Here is a 21,250-nt window from a genome sequence, read left to right on the forward strand (position 1 = left end):
TCCAAGGTTGGTTGAATCTACAGATGCAGAACCCGTGGAAATGGGGGGCTGACCGTAACTGTGTATGTTGACACATTAGAGATGGGTGGTTTCTCACAGAAGCAAAGATGCCTGCTTCTTTATTACATTGTGATTCTGGCCTCAGTCATAATCATGCTCTTAGAGGCTGAGGAATAGCTGCTTCCCCCACTTCAACCTCCTGCATGTGTGTATAAGGAAATGTGTCAAAGTTTCCCTTTCTTTTGAGCTCTACTAATATACCTAATCAACTGTCATCATAAAATTAGAATGATAACTTTACTTTTTGTTATCCATATTTTGATCATTTACTTTTCTAAAATATGCCCATCAAGCCTCATTCGTTTATTTATTCAGGTATTTAAGGGCTGGGGGATATGCTGGTTGCTGGGGGGAGGTAGGAAGTGAGGGTGTTAGAAAAATAAGATGTGTTCTCAAGCCAGAGGAAATTCCTGTTTAAAGAAAATGTATATATGAACACAAACAAGTCCAGTCAAATTCAAGGGTCTTCTAATATGTACGGTGCTCTAGGTCTGTGGACAGTTTGAAGTGGAGTCTCCAAGACAGTGATATCTATTCGTACATGATGATGTGAGAAAAGGCTTCATAGGAGAGGTGACTTTGGACTGTCCTTAATACTATATAGGTGATCATCAGGTGGGCAGTGAGAGGAGAGGAGAGAAGTGTGGGCAAAGACAGAGAAAAGAGCACTGCATGTTTGGGGAGGTGCTGGAAGCACCACACCTGTGGCTGGAGTTTAGGATGTGAATGGTGTCCAGGTGAGAACTGAATCTAGGTCCAGGATAACTCCCAGATTTCTGGCCTATTCCAGCAAAGACAGTGGTATCATTAATGGAGACAGAGAACATAAGAGATGAGGATGTTTTATAACAAGAAATAGTCTTTTATAAGATTTACCTCATTAGAGATCCCAAATGCACACACACACACACTCTCTTTATTCCTAAAGTTGAAGCCAATTCTGGTCAAGGTTATCTTGGCATTTTGCTCATGTTCTTAGTATTTTCATAACAGGTTCCTAAAATAGGGTATAAACTTTCATCTGCCACTTTCATTCCCTTGGATTCACAGGTATCAAGGTACTATCTTTTATGCTAACCTTGTCACCCATTTGTTAACAATGTCACCAATAGGATGAATTTCATCATCAGAAAAAAATAGCTTTAAATAAGCAAACACACAAAGGAAGAATATTTTTGTTGTCGTTTCAATTAAACCTGGATAGTAGTCACATAAAACACATACTATAAAAAAATTAAAGGCACTCACCCAGTCGCTTCACATTCACTCTATGTAGCCTCAAGCCCTCATCCAGGGACTCATTATTTCTTAAGAGCTTCTGCTGAATGGTTCTTCCTTCTAAATCGGGATTGTTGGTAGCATTGTAAACTAGAAGGGCCCAAATCGCCAACCTAGGAAAACAATTCAGATAGAACTGTTGTTGGCTCTATTGACCAGTTGGTTGTTTTTTGGGTGGAAAAATAGAACATTTGGATATGGTAGTAAGAGGGTGACCATAAAGTGCTGAGACTGAAGAAATATGCCAAGGCACTCAAAGATTTCTGCCACTGCACAAATTAAAATGTTAAAATAATCTCAATATGAATAGATTTTATAAGATACTGCCTGTATTATCTATCATATCACCCCATTTCTTTTGAGAAATACTTCTTTTTTTTTTAAATTACTGAGATTTTTTTTTTAAAGATTTATTGATTGATTGATTGATTGCTATGTTGGGTCTTCGTTTCTGTGCGAGGGCTTTCTCTAATTGCGGCGAGCGGGGACCACTCTTCATCGCGGTGCCCGGGCCTCTATCGCGGCCTCTCTTGTTGTGGAGCACAGGCTCCAGACGCGCAGGCTCAGTAGTTGTGGCTCACGGGCCTAGTTGCTCCGTGGCGTGTGGGATCTTCCCAGACCAGGGCTCGAACCCATGTCCCCTGCATTAGCAGGCAGATTCTCAACCACTGCACCACCAGGGAAACCTGAGAAATACTTTTAAGTAATGTTTTATAGCATACATGCAAGAAAGGCCATATTTGTGGTTAATTTCACATTGTTTCTTTAAAGCAAAAACTAAAGTTTTTCAAGAAAAATTAGAATTTCAACTAATCTGATTAAACTTTTAACTTTTGAAATTATTAAGTGTTATTGTTTACAAATACATTGCAATTTCTCCAGAATTGTGATAAATGATTTTCTAACTCCATGAAGCATTTACTAGTACTTTGTACACTGAAAAGTTACAAAATAAGTACTTGAAATTCACTCAGTGATTGGTCAGCATGTCACTGAAGAAGTTTATAGACTGCCTGACCCTGAATGTCTTTAAAAAGAAAATACCTCTATGGGAAGCAGAGACATATCCTAAAAGCCCCACCAAAACTTTGGTTCTACAATTTGAAGTAATATAGTTTTCTGTTCAATTATAATCACAGCTGTAGTCAAGAGCAGAAATCAAAAGATGCCAAAGTGAACTCAGTAGAACTGTTTTACTATGAAGTCCTCAGTGGAGAGGCAGTAGCATATTTTATTTATGAAATTCTGTGGGTATCAGTATAAATGAAATAGAGTATTAACATATTTGTGATGCTTAAAAAAAGAAAAGTGAAATATTTGCTATTCAAGGTTAGGTGAAATTTAAAAGTAGCCCTATTTTTTCCCTAACTATCTGTGCTAATCTCAAGGACAACATACTTCACAATTCTCATAATTCACTCTGAAAAGCTATTTATCTCTAAAATCATTTACTGCTTAATGTTCATATATGAGTCATATTTCAGGGTGAGACAAACATAGATGTGAAATATAATGGTGAATTGTGATAGCTTAATAATTTGTTCAATGGCCTATTAAAAAAAAAGTATCCCTTGATTAAATTATTGTTGGAAACTAACCTTTGCCACTCCAGTAACTGAGAATTTATAGTTGGGAATATGACCTTTAACTTCCTTTGAATATTGAGAACACAGTACAATGTGGATGGTACTGACCCAAATTCAGCAATTCAAGAATGACGGTGCGTTTTCACAGGTCTTATCTGTGTTGCTTTCCTCTCTCATCCTGGAAACTGAAACTGTTTTATGGTTCTGTAAAGTCCAGTTCTATCTGTTGTTACTATCAATTGTTCTTTATTTGAATAAACCAGTCTCTGCAGCTTTGGTTTCCTGTCTGTCTAGGTAATAGAGTATGATAGCATTATCTAAAGCTAGGGGCTGTGTTAAGTGTTACAATCCGATTGAAAGAAAAGGTTGGGAAAAAAGCGTGTGTGAAGACTAGTAGATTGTTGTTTGGACAAAAACTATGAGAGACTATAAAGGATCATCCATGAACATAAAAGAAACAGCGAGCAGAAAGAAAGAAAGGGAGGTAAAGCCAGTAAGAACAAATTTTAAAGCAATGCCGGAGTTCATACCAAAGAAAAACAAAATGTGTGGATTTTCCCATATACATTGTCTAAGTTCATTCTCCCTATAATTTTCTGTAAAATTACCCATTGGTTTGACAGACAGGAAACTGAGATTCCATGAATTTAAATGTTTTTTGAACAAGAGTTTCTAAGGTGCTGACATATATTCATGATGGCTGATTTTAGTATTGTCAGGTAGTAGAAGAATCACGTTAAGTGGGACTACAGCGTGGGAGCACAAAGTCAGAAATCCTGGCTTTTCATATTGGTTGGTTGATCTTGGGCAATTCACTGGGTCTTAGTTTTGTCACTGGTTGAAAGGGCAGGTTGTTACCTGCCTTATCTATGTCAGGGAGTAATTGGGAGAGGAAAGCAAATGAGCCAGTGAATGTGACAGTGCTTGGAATCATAAAGTGCTGTGCAAATGTAAGGAGACACTGTGATGAAGGTTACAATGATGATGATGAGGAGGATGGGGATGATGATTATGCTTCCAAGAAGCATTGGTTTAATATATTTATACTTCCGAGAAATATGTTATTTGGCTCTTCTTATAAAATTGCACTGTTAGAATCTCAGTCTGAGCCCTCTGCAGAGGGTATACCATTGGCGATACCCTGAACTAGGGCTGCCACAATTGCAAGACAAAGTATCCAGCAAAGGGATCCAGATAATTGCTGGATCCATTATTCAAGGCTCAATATGATCTAGCAGTAAGGTTTGGAAAAAAGAAATTATTTGCCTAAATAGAGGAGAAAAGTCCTGTTACCATCAAGAATACAGTGTTAAAATACATTAAGTACATTATTTGTTCTTTAGATCACAAAGGAAAAGGAACAGTTCCAGAAAATAAAAAACAACTTTCCCTAACCAGATGCCGAATAGAAAAAGAAAAAAAATAAGAAAACTCTCTAGTCAACTCTCATATGAAATTTTATTACTAGCTTCTCATAGTAAGAATGTATCACTTGAAAAGAGATATATTCCATCATTATAGTTGTAAATACATAATATTAATTCAGTCAATTGAAACTGAGTAAGAGATGTGAACTTTTGCTTTCCAACTAATTTTTTTATTCTGCGGAGATGCAATTACCTGAACACAACTACATTTATTTCATTTAGGAGTTTCCATTATTTTTTAAGAACAGTTGGCCTTTAAATGCCAACTGATTACATATGGTGAACATATCCATTAAATTACCTGCCTGCATAAGTCATGACCTTGATATAAATTTAAAAATGAAGACTTCAGAAAATTAGCTGATGGCTTTGAATGCTGAAAATATTTCAGCATCTATTACCCATATTATTAGATGCTATTGTACATAAGTACCTTACTTGAAATAACACTATAATTATTTTCTTTCTTTGAAGGTCTCTGAAATTTCAAATAAGAGGTAATTGGCTATCATAAACTGGAAATACTAAAACTAATAAATGTTCTACTTCTGAATTATTTTTTATCAGATGTACATTTCTACCCAGTCTGCTATATTACAGTTTTAACTACAGAGAAAAAAGACTGTCCACTAGAGCTAAAGACATAATTTAAATGTGCTACTGGATTGAAATGTTTCTCTCCTACCTCACTGATTTCATTTCTCTACCAGACAGTCAAAACAGAGAGCAAGAGAAAAGATGTTACATTTTCTGCAAGACTTTGTCAGCGTTACCTTTGATCATTCACAATGCTTCTCCTCACTTTAATCTTGTCCTCTCCCGTGCTCAGGTGAAAACTAAAAATACAAATAAGTACATTCATTATCAACTTCATCTGCTGCACGATCAACAACAAGATTTGAGGACGTGAGAGAAAGAGGCAGAAAGGACATTCTAAGTCAGTGTTTGCAAATGTGTGTTCTGAGGTCCTAGTTCTTTCATATGCCTGAGACAAAACAGCTCCATGGCCAAATAAAGCTTGACAGCTACGTGCCTTCTCTCTCTCTCTCTCTAAGATTCATGATGCATATCAGTACACGAAAGAACCTGAGATGCTTGGATATACAGAAATTTGCTTCAGTTTGTTTAATAATTTAGCTCCTGAACTAATTTGACTTTTTGATCCCTTTTGCTGTGTTATTACATCTCTTAGGTTCACAGAAAACATGTTTAGGGTTCATCAAATACACTTTAGAAACTAAAGTATAAAACTGTAAAAACAAGGTGCAGAGGAAGACAGGTAAATGACATTATCTGCTAGAGATTCAGTGGAGTGTTTAAATATAAGATTAGTGAAAGATAATTTTGAAAAGCCAAGTTGCAATCAGACTGTAGATATCTTGTAGAAAAATGGTCTCCAAACTGGGGTGCATGCAACCCAGGGGGTGCTCTAGATGATCTACTGGGGTGTGAGAAGCAACTAACAGAACTTCCATTTATATTTAATTATCCTCTCAGTTTATGATACATTATAACATAATATATTGGTTAAGTAATATACACACATGCATATATACAATTTATTTAAAATCACAAATATATTTTGGAAGTACAAACTACATTTTTAAAAATGATTGGGATCTACAATCAAAATTTTTAAAACCATTGCTGCATCATTGAAGTTTTTGTGCAAAGAAATGATATAATATAGAGTTGTTTTAGAAAGATTATGAATATGGTGTGTATGTCTGTACTTACATGTATGTGTGTGCAGGAATAACCAGAGAGAAAGGGGGAGAGAGAGAGGGAGACAGAAGTATTAAATTAGACACTACTTTTTATTTCTCAATTTATTCTGTCATTTACCTGATATTAACCACATAAACAGTATAGTTCCAATTCTGGAAGGTTGAATTGAGCTGAAAATACAATAGAAAAGGATAAGTTTGAGTAATACTTTTAAATAATTTTTTTAAAAGAATTTAAATCCAGTTTCTTCTCTCCCATAAAGTGTTAGTGAAATAAGACCCTGGGAAAATTCCGAAGAGCTAGAGCAGTGAAAGAAAGTACAGATAACAGTTACTAGACCACTGTATGCCAAGAACCTTACAAATGTTATTTCCTTCATTCTCACAACAACTAATGAGATAGGTATTATCTGCACTGTCCTCCCACCCATTACACGAAGAAACTGAGCTTCATAGAGATGAAATAGCTTGACCAAGTTGCAACTAAGAAGCAGCAGATCCCAGATCGGAACCCAAGTCTGGGCTGTGTACAAACGCTATACTTTCGTCTCTAGCCCATATTATAAAGGGCTTTCTCTGTAATGGGCCTTCAAATTAGCTGTAACACTGAAAACTTAGCTCCAACAGGGTACACAGGGAAGATGAGCACAATACGCACCTTCCATATTCTTCATTCAACAAACACTGAAATGCATTAACATATGTTTTTCTAGCAATTACCATCTCATAAGAATATTAGTAGTAAGAAAAATTATAAGTTAACAATATAAACCTTTAAAGAAACAAAAAAGTTCAACATTATGGGGAACTGTATTATAATTGTTATGTGGTCATTTAAAAATTTTTATGGGTCTCAGCACCAGACTTTTTAATGAAGCAATGGATTCCTCTCAATATAAATAAAAACCTCCCATATGCATTGTCTAATACAATCACAAAACACCATTTCTTTACTGACACTAAATTCTCTTACTTATATATCTCCTCCAAAGAGTTTTTTAGGTCTCGTTTCATACACACATTTAGCCTTCCTTGTAAGCATTTTTAAAATGAATGTAAATTCTAGGAAATTCTGGCAAGAAGAATTAAATTATTTTTAAATTATAAATAGTAATAATATGAAACAGGGACACCACTTATATTTTCCTGTTATCTAATATCTGCTCTGGTATCTTACACCTTAACGGAAAAGTGTCCATTAAAGTTTAGCTTCAGATAAAAATGATGTTATGTTGAAAACCATGCATGAAATAAACATAAATGTAAAATTATACCTTGTCTAAAGCACAAACTTTCCAATGAATGCTAATTTACAGAATTAATAATATTAGAAGTGGTTCCTTTGAGAATGAAAATAAAGAATTTTATATTTTGACTAACACAACATTGTAAATCAACTATACTTCAATAAAATAAATTTTAAAAATAGAAGTTTACTTTTGAAAACATTCTGACTTTAAAAAAGCAGAGAGAAGAATGCTGGAAAGAAAACAAGATGCAAGATTATACTCATTCAGTAAAGCCCTTTCTTGCCTTTAAAAATAAGACTATGTTTTCCTACCATTCTTCAAATATCTATCTATATCAATATCTATCTACATATAAACATATATATGTATGTATAAAGTTTTATCACCACTACCTCTCATTGTATGGTTTAACTTTCTTTTGCTACCAAGGACACATTTATTAGACAGCTACCATGTACGAAAACCTATTTTTGTTACTTCAGAATGTATACCCAAATGACAAATGACTTTTTTCACAAAAATTGTCTGAACTGTAGTAGTACATAAAAACAGTACATGGTCCCACAGTATGCTGTAGATAGGACATAAAATAATAGAAAAAATAGAAACCTATGGAAAGTTAAATTTTTGATATTGTTATAGAGAAGAAGAAAATTTTTTTAATCCTTAGGCTGTATTTGTAAGAAAAATAAGAAAATAAAATGCTTAGGGTTTTTTTTAATTGGAAATTACCAAAATTTTCACCAAAGAATACTGGTTAAATCAATTATAACCCAAATATCCATCAGCAGAAAACTTGTTAAATAAATGACTAGAGAGCCACATAATGGAATACTGTACCCTGTTTTTTTTAAAAAAGATAAGGACAGTCTCTGTGTACTGATATTGCAAATCTGGCAATAACAAAAATAAGTACAGTGTGGAATGGTGCGTGCAATATGCTACTTTTAATATAAAAGGAAAAAATAAGAATGTATAGTCATTTTCTTTTACATTCACAAGCAAGTTCTTGAAAAACCCAAGAAAAACTAACAGTGATTTCTGTGCAGACAGGTTGGCCTCCAGGCAGATGAGTGTCAAGGATGGTGAAAGATATTCATGATATGTCTTTTTTTTTTTTAAATTAATTTATTTATTTATTTTTGGCTGTGTTGGGTCTTCATTTTTGTGCGAGGGCTTTCTCCAGTTGCAGCAAGTGGGGGCCACTCTTCATTGCAGTGCGCGGGCCTCTCACTATCGCGGCCTCTCTTGTTGCAGAGCACAGGCTCCAGAAAGGCAGGCTCAGTAGTTGTGGCTCATGGGCCTAGTTGCTCCCTGGCATGTGGGATCTTCCCAGACCAGGGCTCGAACCCGTGCCCCCTGCATCAGCAGGCAGATTCTCAACCACTGCGCCACCAGGGAAGCCCCATGATATGTCTTTTTATATATAGTGGTTTTTGAATCAAACACTCAATTAAATAAAAAAATAAGAAATGTAATTTTATAAACAGTGCTGAACAAATGAATTAATTCATTGCTTGTTCCAGCCAACACCTGAAGATAGGGCCCATCTCCCAGCCTCTGTGGGAGGGTAGGAGCCTAACTTCGATAGGTACCAGTTAGCAACCCCAGAAGGGTTTCTTATGGACCAACCACCCCTCCCACTTTTTTGTAATTTTTCACTTTCCTGACTCTGTTCAAGCCCCTGCCATTCCTCCTCCCTCCACCCTCACTGTTCCTTTAAAACCCGCAGTCACATCTGCACAAATCAGAATGGGGCTCAGCACGTTCTCCTACTGTCAGTGGTTACTGAATAAAATCTGCTTTCACTGCTTTAAAAAAACAAAACAAAAACAAAGTGCTGAAAATGTATGGATATACCTCTCAAAATACTTTTCCATTTGTGGGACACCTTTCTTATTTGACATAATAGTCTATTAGGCTCAGTTTCTTGTCCTTATTCAAATGTATCTCTCTTTCTATTCAAAAGTGCAATATCTCACTTATATATCTACACATACATTTATAATGAATAGTATCTATGTGTCAGTATGATCTGTGGATTCAGTTAGACAGTAGAGTCTTTTCCAGATTTCCAGAGATTAAAGGTTTAACGCCAATAAAGAAATTTTACAATTCACTTACCCATTCGGCCACCTTGCTCTGTACTTTTACCTCGGGGTGACGAAGGATGTTTTGAATCTCTATGAAAATTCTATAAATAATTCCATCTGTCCATTGGAAATAAGATTTAGTCCATTAATTATATTTTACAGTCATATACTTACCAACTTACATTTACAAGGACATGATTTCATACAATTTAAAAGAAACACCTTCTACATAGGTACAGAAAATTTACAAGATATTTTAACTTCATTCTCATTGACCTTTGCAACTTTTAAGAAATAGTTATCATTTAGTTTACTCTTATGAAGTCATTGCTTCTAAATTATCACCTGCATATGTTTCTTCGTATTTTTTAATTCGATAGAATTCTATCTCCTGTATGTAAAATGGTGATTTTTCAGGTACAATTTGATTTCTTGTAACAAAAAATTATCATTTTTTTCTATATTATGAAGAATGATAGTTTGGAATGTGAAAACTTGAGTAAGATGATGGGCAGAACTTAATTTGGAAAAGAACAGGCATCACATATTTTGGGCCCACAGCCCCTTATCATCTCTGTCCTCTTTCCCCTCTCCACTAAAGCAATTACTTCTACTAAGTTATTGGGTTGTATTTCACCAGATTTTTAATCAAAATTCTATAAATGTAGTCATTTGTATCAAGTAAAGGGGGAAAAAAGAAAGAATATTTGCAGATGGAATTTTAACTGGACTCACTTGCTTTTAAAAGAAAATCCTATGTCAGAAGGAGGTTCAGCTTTTTTTGGGGGGGTGGCAGGGTGCAATCTTTAAAGTAGTCTGCCGTATATATATTTTTTTTTTCTTTTTTTTTTTAAATGAAAGTCAAACTGACCAGCCAGGGTTTACTAAATCTCTCTCTATGTGTGTTATAGGGTACCTTACTAAAAGTAGCTAATCAGAAAAGAACTTTTTAAATATGGTAGATTATATAGAGAAAAAAATATTGATTCTTCATTATTGTCAATCAATCATCTATCTTCATGCTTACAAACATGAGAAAAGTATGCATAGAAAATGTAAAAGTATATAATTAAAACAATGCGAAATAGATTTAATGAAGATTTGGGGGAGGTAGTAGATAAAAGTACAAAAGTATGCCTCTGGGAACTGCCAAATCTACCAAAATGCCAATTCCAGTCACACTCCTAAAGGAATGTTTTTCCACTACGGGGTCAGAAACTCATGCTAAAATAAATCGCCACTCCCAGGTGTAATAATATAAATCTATGAAATTGGTACAAGTCCAAGGATATTTAGTTTAATTTATGCATACTATTATTCCAGCTTCTAAAACTCTTCAGGTATTTTAATGATCCTGACCTCATGTTCCTTTAAAAAGTATTCTGAATGAAAAATAATTCCAGGAGTATATTTAAAATAAATGATAATAATTCAAACCAAAAAACAAAAAAAAAACCTGTTTACACTGTAACTCTCATCATATCAAATCATGGACATTCTGAATGAACGCGAGGAAATTCAAGTTGCAGAAGTCCAGGATTCTATATTGATGTCAGGATCCGAGGGATATTTTGGGCATGTTCCCCGGTGCCAATAAAGTAACTGACAAGCTACCACTAGATGGAGACCTAAAGCATGTGTTTATGTTAGGAGTTGTATTCCTTCCCTCTCAGGAGAATCCTGCAAAATACTAAAAATCAGTATTTTTAATCATTCACATTTCTGAAATTTTATGGAAGCATCCAAGCGCTTAAGATGTTTTTCTTTAAATTTAAAATATTTCCACACTTTTTTCCCAATTCAGTTTTTATAAATAAGAAAGACATTACATATCAGAGTCAGCCTAAATCAGTTTATAAATATATGACTCTCCCTAGAGTCACATTGCTTATGCTAAATAAAATATGTGAATATACCAAAGAACCTACCCCTAAGTGTTAGAGATTATCCGGTGCTGTGGATCATTTTCCAGTAGTCTCTCTTCAGAAGCCTCAGAATGAGGTATTTATATATTTAGCAAAATTATTCAATAGTGTCTACTGGTTATACTTATTTAAACTTTTTGGATAATGTAGTCAACAAGTAATCCTAAGAAATGTCCAAGAATGAATTGTCAAAGCAAGATAAAATGTCCACTGGAGGGGACATTTTGGACTGCAGTAAAATAATTCTCTCAAGCATTGCCATTACAGAGAACGCACAACTAAGGCACACTGATGCAGGCTTTTCCCTGTCCTCCTAGTAGTCAACTTGCCTTCTCCTATAGATGTAACAACTCACATTGTGTCTCAGTAGAAAAGCTATTCACAAATCTTCATATGTTCCAGACACTTCAAAAGATGTATTGTCCTACTAATGCCATCCAAGCCTGAAGAATTTTTGATAGACTTTTTTCCAATTAGATAACTCGTCCAGCCACACAAAACTTCAAAGTAGAAACCACTGCTTGCCATAACAGATGTGGTATCAAAACATGTTCCTGTCTGTAGATCTTTCTCCAATTATCTTTCCCTTTTTTTTATCTTCTTAACACTCTCCTGAGAGTTTCTTGAAAGATATAGAAATGACAGACACTACTTTATTCTCCATTCAAGGGTATAAAATATAGGTTTGAAAAGGTAGGCTTTAAAATATACATTTGAAAAGATAAATGTTAAAGTATAAACCAAATGTTATTTTAGATTCAAGATTATTCCTCTGAACTGGTGATGTGGCAATTATAGTATGACAGTGGCATTTATAATATGACTGGAGTCCTGTTCATCCTACACACATGATTTCTTTAAGATACTTGGCATATAAAGCTAGATTGATTGTTGGGTGCACACAAATATCCTGAGAGTGAATTTTTTTGAGTAGTCAAACATATGTGAGAAACTAGAAGCAATGATACAATTTACACTTGTAAGTTAGGTTTTTAGAACAATAATAAGGACTAACAAAGTTAGTTCCTTACTTGGATTGCTTGTGCTAACCTCACAAAAGTCTAATATTCAGCAGCAGTACAGTGATGTTTCAAGCATAGAACATATGATTTGGAATGGAAACAATGATTAGTCCAAGAGCTTTTCTTGGGAATGTAATGCAGAAGGCACAAAGGTTATTTGCAGGAATACCTAGATTATCTCTCATATACTGAAATATCTGTTTATGAAAAGTAGCTTAGAAGATAAGATTTTCTTAGTATATAATCTGAAGTATCAGATAAAAATCCTATTGAAAAATAACAGAAAGAACTTTACACAGGGGGATAGGAACATTTTACAAAAGCCAGGAAGATAAATTTGACTGATACACTGAAAAAATATGTCTGATTGCCAAACAATCTCAATCCCTCTCCCTTCTGACACCAGCATATCATGATTGACGAACTCAGTAAATCTCTTTAATAGTCCAGAGTTTTTAAAGGACTAGATAAGGTAGATAACAGATTTGATAGCTGTATATCTTTCTTACAGTGAACAAAACAGGGTTCCCTAATATATCAGATCATAGGCCTGAGAATGCTTACTACATCAGTTTCCCAAGGAATAAGAAAAGTATATTTGAAATTGTTGACAGTATGTGAATAACCTTAGATAGTCAAGGACATGACACTAAATCCCATTTATTCACAAGGTAAACAAGAAATTCTCTTTTCAATTATTTCAAATTTGACTACACCAAAGAAAAAAAATCTTAATTACAGTGTGTCTCTAACCCTTTGTTACCCTCTTTTTAAAAAGATAATGAAGGCTTTAGGTGCTGAGATGTGAGAAGGCAATAGGATATAGAGAGAATTCAACAGCATTGTTTTCATTACATTTACTTTCACTTTTCACTTCTATTTTATTTTTTTTTTATTTTTATTTTTTTAATTTTGTTTTCACTTCTATTTTAAAACAAGTAGTACTGGTTTCATTTTACAACAGTGATATTAATTTATTTATATGAATATAAATGTTTAAGTAAAAAAGTGAGTCAATTTAGGGGAAAAAAACTATTAAATAAATAGTAGAGGTGGTTCAAGGATGTGGTAAAATTGTTCAGATGGTACATAAATTTGAGTACACAATTCTGAGACTATTTCTAATACATGATGACTTTCAAATATTTTAAAATATTTTTAAGTGCTAGGATTACATTTTTATCAAGAATGATCTGAATTAGATTTTTTTTTCTTTAAAGTGGCTAAGTCAAACCATTTTAACTGATTCTAACATTTGCTTGCTTTGTTAAAACTCCAGTGAAGGTTATGACGCAGAGAGAGATGGACTGAACAAGGCTCTCTTCAAGAATGTCAGAAATGACATGATTGAGTGAATACAGCTCCACTCCACCAAGTCAAGGACTCTGAAGCATCATGTAAACGTTCTTGGGCAGCAGAGGATGTGCCAGTCCTAGAGGGAGAATGCCACAGAGGCTCTTTGTATGTTCATACAAAGAGTGAAATACTTAGTCAGAATTATAATATTCCCATCTACTGGCTGGGGTCCATATGAAATATGCACTGGAAATTTCAGCTGCTGTTGCTTTCTTGGGGATTGTTGGAATTTTTGCTCCATCATAAATCTCCTTGGTGTAACTACCAGAATAACCATGAACGCTTCCCTGAATCGATGTCTTTATATCCCTAATGAAATTTATATCTACGTTTCATGTAAAATATTCCATACTTCCAATTTAAATGTCCTTAAATGTACAGGAAGTTGATGTAACCCCCAAAGCCAAAAGAAAAAATGAACTATGTGGGTTTCTTTTCTCTGGGTTTTGGTCCCTGGTGATATAGTACAGATGTCTTGGCCTTGCAAGTTAAATGATTGGGGTTGAGAAAATTCCTTTGTTTCTTTTTTTTTTTTTTTTTAATTTATTTAATTTTTTTATTTTTGGCTGCGTTGGGTCTTCATTGCTGCATGTGGGCTTTCTCCAGTTGCAGCGAGTGGGGGCTACTCTTTGCTGTGGTATGCTGGCTTCTCATTGTGGTGGCTTCTCTTGTTGCGGAGCACAAGCTCTAGGGACGTGGGCTTCAGTAATTGTGGCACTCAGGCTCAGTAGTTGTGGCTCGTGGGCTCTAGAGCACAGGCTCTGTAGCTGTGGCACACAGGCTTAGTTGCTCCACGACTTGTGGGATCTTCCTGGACCAGGGCTCGAACCCGTGTCCCCCGCATTGGCAGGCGGATTCTTAACCACTGCACCACCAGGGAAGTCCCCTCCTTTGTTTCTAATACCTCATATTTGAGAATACTACTGTGTTTGAAGCAATGGTGTGGTCACCTGATTGGAATTTCTCTTTTTTAGAAGAAACTGAAATCACTCACTCTGAATTACAAAAAGGCTATGCACTGTAGTTAATATAGGCAGCGGATTAAATAATAACTCAATTCACCTGGCATTTCTCCAGTTCATTTCTTATCTTATGTAACTGCTATATTTGCAAGTTACAAATAATATAAACAAAAACATGTATATATAGAGGGAAAAAACAGGAGGTATTGGCAGTTACTTGAAGTTTTGTCAGTCGATAATTGATTTATGATTTAATTGATATACAATCACATTCTAACCATTATTCTTCAACAAATAAAAACAGAGAGCAAAGTATTACCATATAAAAATGATTTAGCTGTCACAAATGTTTGAACATAAAGTTGGCCTTAGTGAGAAATTAAATTACTAAAATTATTTAGTTTTTTGAGATTATAAAATGCTTTAAAAACTAGTTTCCTTAGAGAATAATCTGACAGAATGTGATGAATATTTTTCTTCTCAGATCTCTAGTATAATGCAAATTAATTCCTTTAAATTAATGCTTTTCTCTTAAAGCTTCCTTTGAAAGAAATTTTAGCTAAAAGTGCAGAAGCGTGGCACTAGAAACGTACTCATTCCATTGGTCATTAGAATGGGGAACTCAAGGGAGTCAAGTGATATTTATTTTACTAGTCTTACAAATGTACAAATGTACCAATTGATTCTAACAATAGAAACTTTGTTGGAACATTAGATAACTTCCACCCTTATAATACAATTTTTCATCAAGTCAGACATACTACAAATATAAAGGATAATGATTTCTTACCATTCCTTTGTTTATCGGTTCTATTAGTAACAGGCATGTTAGTGGTGACAGTGGGTGGTGTAGTACTAGGAGAGTTTACAGTAGCTGGTAATAAAGATGAGAAAGATGTAATTTTGCAAGGAGCACATGAAAGTTAATATGGATGAGCAATCTATGGTTAATGCATGAAAATATATAGAGGAGGAATGGAAACCATTTCTTGCCACTAAACACAAGTCCCAAGGTTATAATGCATAAAATGAAGCAACGCTTTCTATGGCACATTAAGAATCTGTTCCCATGGCCTTTCATACCATATTGTATAAGAGTCTGGAACCGGCACAAAGGGAATGGAGAAAGAACATTTAGATTCTAGATCTAGGTTTGCCATCAAGAGGCTGATGACCACACAGCAAATGACTAAACCTTATCCAGAACTCAGTCTGCTAAGTTTGTAAAAAGAAAGGTTAGAGAAGGAAGCCTGTACAGCACCTGTCAGCTTGAAAATTATCTAAAGTCAGTCTTTCTGATATACTGAGACTAGCAAAATAAAATCTCAGGGGAAAATGCACTTCTCCTAGAGAAGGTAAATGTAAAGAAAAACAAAAGAGAATGAAATGTATAGATGAAATCAATCATCTAAAGATCCCCAAAACTTTACTACACACTGATGGATAAAATGGATTTCATAAGGGCAAGTCATACAGGAGGGACTTTTCAAAACAGTATGTCAAGGCTATGCTTCTGATATTACTAAAACTCTCAAAGATTAAGCCCTTATGTAATGGGTTATAACCCATTATGTAACTCTTATGTAACCCTTTCCAAGAAATTCTGGAGGAACAATGTAAGTAGTAAAATAACTATACACATAATTTTCCTTTAGTTTACCTTAGGAGTATATTTGTATAAGATGTACCTTTCTATGTACAATAACCATTTGTTACGTATTTCTCTTAATTAGAAAAAAATTACCTAAATTTAAAACATTTCAGTGATTATAAAAAGACTTACCTTCTGAAGGCTCTTTAGAAAATATTGAATTCCTTATTCAAAATGTGTATTCTTAACTAAAATAATTTTCCATTCCAAAGTAATATATAACACTTAAGAATGGGGATTCTTTTTGAAAGTCTTTTATATTTTTAAATTATGAACAATCAGTTATATTTATTTAATGCAAAATACATCAATGAATATGAAAATGCTTTTTGGTCATTTAGGACATAGGGGGAAAAAAAGCTGGGCATCTAGTCCTTTGACCCAAGGAATCATTCTTACCTCATATTAAAAGAAAAAAACAAAATAAAAATTAAAAAAAAATCTTCACACCTTGAATTAAGCAAAACTAAGGCTTTTTTCTATTTCATATAACTATTTTAAAACTACACTGAGTTCATAGAAAGAAGCTACTTAATGACTTTATTTTCTTAGGGTATTCATCAATAATAATATCAAGAAATAATGTCTCAGAAAGGAAACAAAGATAATAATGAATTACACCCCTTCTCCCTGCCTACTCTACTCCCGCACTGGAGCTACAGAAGAGAGCTTAGGTTTCTATTCCTTCAATCTCACTTCTAACCCCCATCACTTTCATGTTATGATCCTCTTAATAAAAGATCCCGCTTTACAAAAGGCATGGTCATGATTCTTAATGTGGCACAAAGAAATGCTACTTCAAAAAGAAATATATAATAGAATAAATGGATGAAAATGGGTCATGGGTAATTAGAAGAAGCATGATAAAATTAAAGCAAAATATATTATTATTTTAAAATTTATGTGACTATGGATTATTTAGCATGCAACCATTCAGTACGTAATATATATACTGACCATAGTATAGTCATTATGCATTATAATAATTAATAAAAGTACACTCATATTAGTTCAAACTATTTTTATCTTACATACAAACTATTCATACATTCAAACTATTTTCATCTTAATATTGAAGTTACATTGCACATCATAAATTGCCTCATGGCCTTGTCTCAACTAACTATTCAACTTAATTTTTCCCCTTGTTTTTTAAACATGAATACTTTTTCAAAATATTGTATGGCTATATTATACTGGACAATATTCTTGAGACCAAATCGAGGGAAAAAATGAAGTCAACCTTTCCTAATAGCATATAATCATTCACATTTAAAAAACTCAGTGCTTTATGAAATGTGGTCATACAGTGTGTGAATGCATTCCTTCTCTACACTGCACACCCACACAACTAAAACACAGCCAGAAATTCTTCTGGTTTTGCTGGTTTCTGGCTTCTCAAGTGAAAAGATAAAATTCAAAACAATGACAACTACATTTTCCAAAATAGCAAGTAGGAAACAGAGACTCCAGAGGACGATGTTGACTCCCTACCTTGGCAAAGGGTCCCCAAATCTGCACAGTTGGCTAGTTCTGCTGCCGGGAGCGGGATCAGGTAGGAACCTCGATCAACAAAGAAAGATTGTACAAATTTGACTTATGATTTAATTATAGTAACCCTCCCAAAATATCATGAATCATCTGGTTGGTGTAATAGGAGCAACCCTGGAAGAGTCCACCAGTAATATTCCAACATCAAGAAAGTCTCTAAAGATCTTTATGTATCAATTTCCACAAATGTAAAATCAAGCTACTGAAATCTCCCTCAAAATCTTTAACTCAATCTACTGGCCCCATGCACACATGAAAGGAAAATAAGTGCTACTGCCCCTTAAAGTGTGAATAAAAAGTTCAGGGCCTTTTCGCATAATAAATTATAAGGCTTTGGTGGAAATTCATACAAATGAAATAATAAGAACATAAAAGATAAGTTTCAAAAGTGAACTTGGATGTTACTAACGCTCATAAAATGCAAGTTTTTGGTTCATAGGCACTAGCACATGTTAGCTGCAATTCCAGAAATAAGTTTCCGTGACTGGAAACTTATTGGTCTCTGTGTCTTTTTATTTCAAGCTTTGCCTGACTCATCCTCAGCAGTAAACAAATTTTGAGCTGATTTTCTAGTAGGAGTAGTGGATTTTTCTCTGTTGCACTAAATCTCCCTCTGGCTATTAACAGACTTTTACCAACAGGTTGAGGCTGAGGAAGATAGGCTAAACTTATCGCAAAGCATATTGTACTATGAATAAAGACAGAAGAATAAATACAAATATATATACATGCACATACATACACACATATATTTAATTTTTAAAGAACATTTCTATAATAGTGACTACATTCTAATGTTTAAACATTTTCCAAACTTTCCTGTGGGAATGGTACATGAAGTCAGAGCAGGGACATGAGCCAACAAAAGATGTCTAATTAGGTTAATTGTGTGCATAATTAGAAAGCATCCCAGCAATTTAGCAGCATCTCAGGAGTCGTGGTTTCTTCATTCTTGATTGCCTCAGGCAGCTGGCCCAAGGAAGGAATCATGTTATCTCAGAAAGACTCAACCCTGCGGCCTCCAGCAGCCCTGCCATGTTAACTGGCAAGAAGATCTCATCACAGACCTTTACATGTTCATCCAATAAACATTCACTCACTGTTTAAAGTGTGTGAGACACAGAGGCTAGAAGAATGCTTTAAAACAATGCCTCTGCTCTCAGAGAGGCATGAATGGGAAATGGCTTCACAGTTCTCTGAGTGATATAGATGCATAGTGGCCAAAAGGAAGATGTGACCAGCAGCTTGGTGAGAAGGGTGAATAGGAAATCCATTACAAACATTAACCGGAAATATGAGTGGTCACTATACTGATCAGGGGAGAAGAGACTAGAGATGGTTATTACTAGCAGACAGAATTACTGAAACATATACCAAGAAGGCAGTGAAATGGGCTGGGAACCCAGATGGCATGGCATTACTGGAATTGGACATTTATAGCAAATTGGTAGGAATGATCAGATATATAGGTGATGGACAGCTTGTGGAGGGCTTTGTAGAATGCAGGCACTATGAGTCCCCGGACTTTGTGTCTTTCTTCCAATGGCATATCCCACACACATAGTAGGTGGGTCCTCTGAATAAATTATTGAATGCAATATGAACGACTGCGAACATTTTGAACTCTTCCTTGAAGTAAATGGGAAAAAAATGAAAGGGAGCTTGGTGAGAAAATTGACTTAAATTTAAAAACAATCACATTTGAGGCTCCATAACTAGCTAAAAGACAGGCGATACAAGAAGCATGAATAATACCAAAAATTCAGGCTTGATATCGTAAGTACAGTGAGGATAGACAGAAAGAGATGGATACAAGACATTCGAAGATGGAATATATAGGATTTATTTAGTGACTAACTGAAGAACAGAGAAAGAAAGGGAAGAATAGAAGAATTTTTCTGGTTTCCAACTTGAGAAATTGGTACACAATGATCTCATAAAAGGACATAGTAAATACTGGAAGGAAAGCAAACTTAGGTGGGGTGGGTGGGCTAAACAGTACATCCAGTAATAGGAACTGAGGTACCTGTGTGACATCTGGTACACGGTGTACATGTTTTTGTAAGAGGCCTAGCCAGGAAGTACTCCACAGAAGCTATAGATGTGTCTGGGATCACCTGAGCTAGAAGGTTTGATGGAACCATAGATATTCCTATATTTAAGTTTCAGATTAAAAAAAAAAAAAGCTATAGATTTGAGAAGACAAAAATAGCTCTTGTAGAAGGTGATTTTACAGAATTCAAGTGAACAAAGTTTCATGGAGGGTGTGGCCACCATCAAGTATACAGAAAGGTCCAGAATGATAAAGACTGAGAAGACCCTTCACTTTGCACTGGAATTTTGACAAGAGCTCTACAGAAATTCTCTTCAGCAGCGTGGGAATCATGCACTCTAGATTTCCAATGTTTGAGAAGTGAATGCAAAAATAGGAAGCTTGGCTACGAAAGGAAGCAGAGATGGGCGGGCGGGGTAGGGGGGGTGTGGTGGTGTGTGTTTCCGATTAAAAACTTAATCTGTGTACTATGGAGAAAGAGCACGTGAGGAGGCAGAAGTTGAAGCCAGCCTAGAATTTGATCTTGAATGTTTTCTGCCCATTATTCCTTCCCATCATGCCCCCTTCTTGCATGACCTTACTTCTCCTTTAGGTATTTATATTTTAGTAAGGAACTTCTGAAAACTAAAAAGCTTTTAAAACTCAGAATGACTGAGGAAATCTCAGCCACTATAACATGCAAGAGAGGAGACCCTTGGACTGAGTTTTTGTGCTTCTCAAATTCCACACAATGTTGGCAGACAAAGGCTCCTAAGGCCACTTCCGGCACTGATACAATATCTCTGGAAGACAAAGGGAGATAAGGGGACAGCATTGTGGGAAAGCAAGTTTTCAGGCTAACTACATTTCCACCGCAGATATCAAAGAGCTGAGAGGTGGAAATAAGGAGAGAAAATCAGGAGAGTTAGGATTTAGAGTAAGATATTTAACAATTTTCTTTAACATTTCATCAGTTTCGTTGTATGGTAAGCAAGTCTAAATTTCATCATGTGACATGCTTGTTATGGAAAATTGTAACATTTACTTCTCAGTATTAAACTATCAGTTGTTCCTTCTTGGGTACTTTTAGTTTAGCAAATTGACATTGCTTTATAAATACTTTATGAACACTATTTTATGATGATTCAGTATAGCAACAGAAATTAAATTTGAAGCATGTTTCAGTGAAAATGGTTTGAATACAAGTGACAAATTTAATTAGAAAGGTCCGGAATATTGATAAATGAAAACTTACATTACAAATATACCAAATTACAGAAACAAATACATAAAATATTAAAAATGTGCACAATCTTTTTATTTGTACCCA

General features: G+C 34.8%; 1 protein-coding gene across 10 annotated transcripts in view; it reads right to left on the bottom strand.

The window, feature by feature from the left end:
• Positions 1-21,250, bottom strand: part of ADGRG6 (adhesion G protein-coupled receptor G6) — a 134,031-nt gene that overhangs the window by 41,563 nt on the left and 71,218 nt on the right. For 4 of the 10 annotated variants that reach the window (XM_036871050.1, XM_036871054.1, XM_036871058.1 and 1 more), the window contains 6 exons: positions 17,832-17,906; positions 15,477-15,560; positions 9,453-9,538; positions 6,197-6,249; positions 5,125-5,187; positions 1,309-1,451 (listed from right to left, as the gene is read on the bottom strand). In XM_036871050.1, coding sequence (XP_036726945.1) covers positions 1,309-1,451; positions 5,125-5,187; positions 6,197-6,249; positions 9,453-9,538; positions 15,477-15,560; positions 17,832-17,906 — 504 coding nt within the window. The remainder of the gene's footprint in view (positions 1-1,308; positions 1,452-5,124; positions 5,188-6,196; positions 6,250-9,452; positions 9,539-15,476; positions 15,561-17,831; positions 17,907-21,250) is intronic. The other 6 variants (XM_036871053.1, XM_036871059.1, XM_036871057.1 and 3 more) reach the window with 3 other exon arrangements.

The sequence above is a fragment of the Balaenoptera musculus genome, chromosome 12 (genome assembly GCF_009873245.2).
Source record: "Balaenoptera musculus isolate JJ_BM4_2016_0621 chromosome 12, mBalMus1.pri.v3, whole genome shotgun sequence".
In the NCBI taxonomy this organism is placed as follows: Eukaryota; Metazoa; Chordata; class Mammalia; order Artiodactyla; family Balaenopteridae; genus Balaenoptera; species Balaenoptera musculus.